The 5,000-nt window shown below is 38.3% G+C and overlaps 1 protein-coding gene and 1 long non-coding RNA gene across 4 annotated transcripts in view; one reads left to right on the top strand and one right to left on the bottom strand.

Moving 5' to 3' along the window:
- The window catches only part of LOC138045593 (uncharacterized), a 50,452-nt gene that overhangs the window by 36,899 nt on the left and 8,553 nt on the right, over positions 1 to 5,000 (top strand). The gene's annotated exons all lie outside the window — the stretch shown is intronic.
- The window catches only part of LOC138045586 (melanocyte-stimulating hormone receptor-like), a 5,120-nt gene continuing 1,364 nt past the window's right edge, over positions 1,245 to 5,000 (bottom strand). The window contains exons 2-3 of one of the 3 annotated variants that reach the window (XM_068892141.1): positions 4,981 to 5,000; positions 1,245 to 3,524 (exon numbers count right to left, since the gene is read on the bottom strand). The exon at positions 4,981 to 5,000 is cut by the window's right edge and continues 110 nt beyond it. In XM_068892141.1, the coding sequence (XP_068748242.1) occupies positions 2,492 to 3,418 (927 nt within the window). In that variant the 5' untranslated portion in view covers positions 3,419 to 3,524; positions 4,981 to 5,000 and the 3' untranslated portion in view covers positions 1,245 to 2,491. Of the gene's footprint in view, positions 3,525 to 3,990; positions 4,387 to 4,980 lie in introns of those variants that run through there. The other 2 variants (XM_068892139.1, XM_068892140.1) reach the window with 2 other exon arrangements.

Raw genomic sequence — 5,000 nt, 5'->3', positions numbered from 1 at the left:
ACAGTTGTAGCTAATAAGAACACCGAGTCTCTAATTCATTCTTCACATGTATGTTATCTGACATAATACAAGTTATTCTAACGACATGACAGAGACATCTTGAAATGGGCTGACACCACCATGGCTATACGTTGACCGCGATAACCGGAAATTTCGTGAAAGACAGTTACTTTTTCGAGTAAAATGAAAGGATTCGGCGTACCTCAATAGCATTCCGCTATCCTTAGAATTCTCATTTAATATATACCACCAAACTAGGTAAGCGGGTCCTTAATTAATTTTCACCAATAAGTAGTCAGAAATAAATAGTTTTACTACCAAACACCGCTTTTGTCATGTTTATGGTAATAATATGTTGGCCATCTATGAGGGAGTGGGGAAAGAAATCTTGTAAGCGCGTAAAAAGCAGTTTTCCTCGCCCCTGTGGTTCCCTGGTGTGTGAGCTGCCAGAAAAGAAAACCGAGCAGGATTTAATAGCCCGCAAGCATGCATGCTCCTTCTTAGGCGAGCACGGTGGTGTACGAATTGAAACAAAAACTAAAGGAAATCCAAGGTCAATTTTTACAGCAGTGTGGCCACCGTTTGAAAATGTAACATACTGCAAGGGATGCAGCTTGTTAGTAATGAATAACCGCTGCATGATGTTGGGCGGTTTAATGTACAATCAAACGGTTTAAAATCTATAAAATTCTCTTCATCGCTAACTGACCCGCTTCCTGAGATCGTTGAAGTTCGGGGTCGCTCATGCCTCCTTGTCGTTGTAATTAACAAAATTGTATAACGATACGCCTTTATATGAGAGAAATCCTTTCAGACAGTTCTGCGTCCTGTGTCCGTCTTTATATTGGACGAATTTAATAGACGCAGAAAAAAATTTTTTGCTTAAGTTCGTCCCAGAAGGATTTTGCGTCTTCTATAGCTCATCCCCTCTTTTCATTAGACGTATAATATGACAGACGCATAATTCGTCTAGACGGATTATGCGTCTCTCATTGAGCAAACGTTTGGAAAGGAAATTAGAAGAGTTGCAAACAAAGACGAAGTCGAAATAAAGACATTTCTGCAGGCGGAAAAATTCACATCAACTAGATCTCCCGTGGTCAGTTAAGAAACATCTTACAAGTATGGGAATCTGCCGTTTCGGTGTTTCGTGATTTAGTTAACTCCGGAGAATCTTGATCTCTGCTGCTGGTAGTGACCAGTAAGACATTATGTACAACTTCAGAAAACCCATTATGGCACAATAAAAGGTTTATTTTATTTATTTTTTCAACAGGTACTCCACTAACGTAACCCTTGGGTCAATAATTAATGCGCTCGAAACGTCGGTGTTTCGAATCATACAAGCGCATTATTTGAAATTATTTACTTAACGTTTCGTATGCTTTGACATACACCCTCACTTGATAAAACTAAAAACAAGAATCTTGTAAGCTAGTGATGTGAGTAATGCTCAGAATATCACAGATCAGGTTATACTTTGGTCACAGGAAAATAGGATGCACCTTAACCCGAAAAAATGTAAGGAGCTTAGGATTTCGTTTGTTCGGAACCCCAAAGAGTTTCATGCAGTTGTCGTTGAGGGAAAAGAGCTAGTAGTTGTAAGTAGTAATAAGTTAATTGGGCTTACTGTAAGTGACAACCTAAGATGGAGTGCCCATGTAAATGATGTTATTAAGAAAGCTATACTTCTTAGTACAGCTGAAACAATTGTTGCCAGTATATTTAGCTCTTTTTTATACAACCTGTGTGCAATCTACGATTGGCTATGCAATACCAGTATTCTAAAATGCCCTGCCGCAGTATTTAATTAATGAGCTGTTGCGTATCAAAAAGAGGGCCATATCGATTATTATATTGCCAGAGTCAAGCTACAGTGATACTTGCAAATTTATGGGGATAGCACCCATGCTTGTCCACCATCGCCAACTGTGCAACACATTTTCAATCACCATAACTTCCGACAAAAACCATAAGCTCTTCAAAACTAATACTCCTGACCCTAATTTTGTCTAGGCTTCATTTAGGCTCCAAAAAGGTTTTTTCAATTCATCTGAGTGCGTATTCAACCTAGGTAAAACGAGGATCCCCAGTTTAATTCATTTAACCTAGGTAAAAACAGATTCAACCTAAGAACGGATTTTACCTCACCGTGAAGTTTCAAAACTCAAATCAAAAATTCTCGCTTATCCTGGGTTAGATTAATCGGGCTTTGAACATGTCCGCTTTTAGGCTTGGTTAAATCCGAGTCTATATATTAATTTGCTCTACTTACTTACAAATAATATCCTATCACGCTTGAAGCTTTCTAACTCTACTTTGCTATATTATCTCGGCTTAAGTTTAACCAACATTGCAAACTGATATCTCTATTTGGATCATTTTCGGTATCAGTCCAAAATAAATGTTTGTTTCGTAAGTAGTGCTTTCTAGTTGACAGATAACTGACTCTTGATAGCAATCAGCCATACCGTCTAGAGTTTCGAGACAGCTAACCCGGAAAACAGTTCAACTTGTTGATGGAGTCCTTCACTGCTCCCCTCACTTCTTTTATTTTCCAACAGTACAGGAATGGATTCAACGTGGAGTTCAACAAAAGAAGAGTAATCGTTACAACATGGGCTCGGTGAAAATTTGTCGAGTGTAACTCAAGCACGCCACGCAAGCCTGTAACAACAGCAAATGATAGATAACAAGCAAGTAAAGTCATTTGTACCCACAAAGCACTAGACACGGTCTTTCTGTATCGTGCTATATTCAGTGGAATTCGTGCTTCATGTGATTGTCCTTGGGACTTATTAGACTTTACTTGAGCTTTGTACCGGTGGAGGGTAAGATAGATCTTTATGTAGCAAAATATGGAGGTTACTAGACATAATAGCATTATTATGGAGGTAATCGTCTCAGCTATGCGACGCTTGTAGTGCATTGCTATTGCAAAGCTAGAGCTAAAAAGCCAAAAACAGACCACGAGGACCCATACTCGTCTCAAAGTTACCACTTGCCTGTATCTTAACCTCAACATAAGGGCGAGAAGTCTGTCTACACTTATTGCCGTTATTGTTAACACAGACACCCCACAAAAAATGAAGCCTATAGTATTTGAGAGTATGGTAGAATAGTAGCACAGCTTGGAATGTTCTCGAGCGAAAATAAAGGTTACAAAAAGAGGATGTGAAATTAGACCCACGCAGAAATCTGTGCTTGCGAGGCAACCAAACAGAAGTTTTGATGGCGGATGAAGGGAAGAGACTTTTCGAAGAGCGACAAAGATCAGAACATTCCCCATTAAAGCGGTGATGGAAAGGAGAATATTCAATGCTGAAATAACTGTTGGAAGTGGTTCCTTTACGCTCGCCAAGCAACAGAATTCTTGAATTGTCGTGCAGTTTCCAGTTTCAGTGAAATCCGGCTTCATGTTTGGTCTCGATAATTTTTCCTTTTTTTCTGTTATCAAAATCTTCTTATCTTCACGGTCTTTTAGAGGACTCCTACTTCAGATGACACAGTTTCATCTGTCTTTCCTGAAAAAGAGAAAGTTTATAGTTAAGTGCAGAAAGTAGCTATCCAGACAACTAATTTTGAGCAGCCTTTAGTGAACGACCCAGGCATTTGCATCTCACTTCTTATGTGATAGAGCATGGACTCACACGTGTCAATATGCGAGTAAGAGGAAAGAAAGGTAACAGTTTTACTATGAGAAACAAACTATCCTTCGATCAGAACAGTGTCTTGGTGTTTCTATAATTCTGTTGTGGTTTCTGCCGTGGGCTAAAATCGCCATTTTTATCTGAAAGTTACATTTGCTTTTGCGCGTCGTTTAAAAAAAGATCAGTGAATTTTGGAGAAGAACTTTGGAGAAAAATGACTCCTATGAGTTCCTTGTCAAGAAAAAACGCCACTTTGATAAAATGTGGTAAGAAACCCGGGCCAAAGAAAACGAGGAAAGAAGAAAAAGATCGTTCCATGAAGCAAGAAGAAGTAACTCACCAATTGTTCGACCAACCTATGGCCTCCAAAAGGTTGTAAGTATAGCACTCCAGTAAAGGATCACCCTACTGAGTTTGTGATAGTTTCCTCGCTTTCTTTTTGATCCCCGGTTGATCGATTTTAGTTCCCAGTTTCGCATTCGTTTCCTTCACTTTTTTTTTCTTCTGCTGAAGAGGGTACTTGTTGCTATTCACGGTTTTCTAATGCCAGAAGCCTTTCTATTTTATCTCAATTTTCCGTCATCGCAAATCAATATGAATTCAAAATAGTACTTTCGAGCAAATTGCAATGGGTTATTATTATTATGACTATCTTGTTCTAAGCTTGTGTTTCGTTGGCCTACAGCATGACAGAACTGATAAGATGTGATTAGCTTGGAAAACGTTAGGAGACAAAAACTCGGGCTTCATTTTTTAATTAATATAATAGGGTCTATTACTCCTAGATTATAAATGCACCGAAGTGTTTTGTGTTTGATATTTCAAATATTCTCTTTCTTAAGCCTTGTCATGTCACAAATATTGGCCAAACAACATTACATCCTTCTAACTCAATATATATTTTTGGCATTAACCAAAAGCAATATCGAAAACCGCTCACGCACTTTTTTAGTCCTTCATAGTGATTGGCAAGATGCAGCTTGTTTTATCGTTAATGCCCGTACAAATCTAGGCAAATGAGTTCCACTGCTTGCGCCCGCTTATCAACAACTGAAATCTTTAAAATAGTTATTTCTTCTAATTCTTCATTCGATTTGGCTTTACGGTAATATAATTTTTATATGGTTTTGATAAAACTGACAAGAGTACAAACGATTTTTCAAAACACCCCTCTTGAAGGTCTATGGTAACCTTATGATTAAGAAGCAAAACTTTATTTTCCCAAACGTTCCCAAACTAGACGTTTTTAGTGACTCTACGTCATGCAGTATTGTCATAAAAGAAGACGAAATCTTGAGTCAGTCGAGATACATCATTGATGTACGGTTACCTTTTTTTCTTGATTCAGTT

The sequence above is a fragment of the Montipora capricornis genome, chromosome 4 (assembly GCF_036669925.1).
Source record: "Montipora capricornis isolate CH-2021 chromosome 4, ASM3666992v2, whole genome shotgun sequence".
NCBI classification, from domain to species: Eukaryota; Metazoa; Cnidaria; class Anthozoa; order Scleractinia; family Acroporidae; genus Montipora; species Montipora capricornis.
This window is presented reverse-complemented; position numbering and strand designations above follow the sequence as displayed.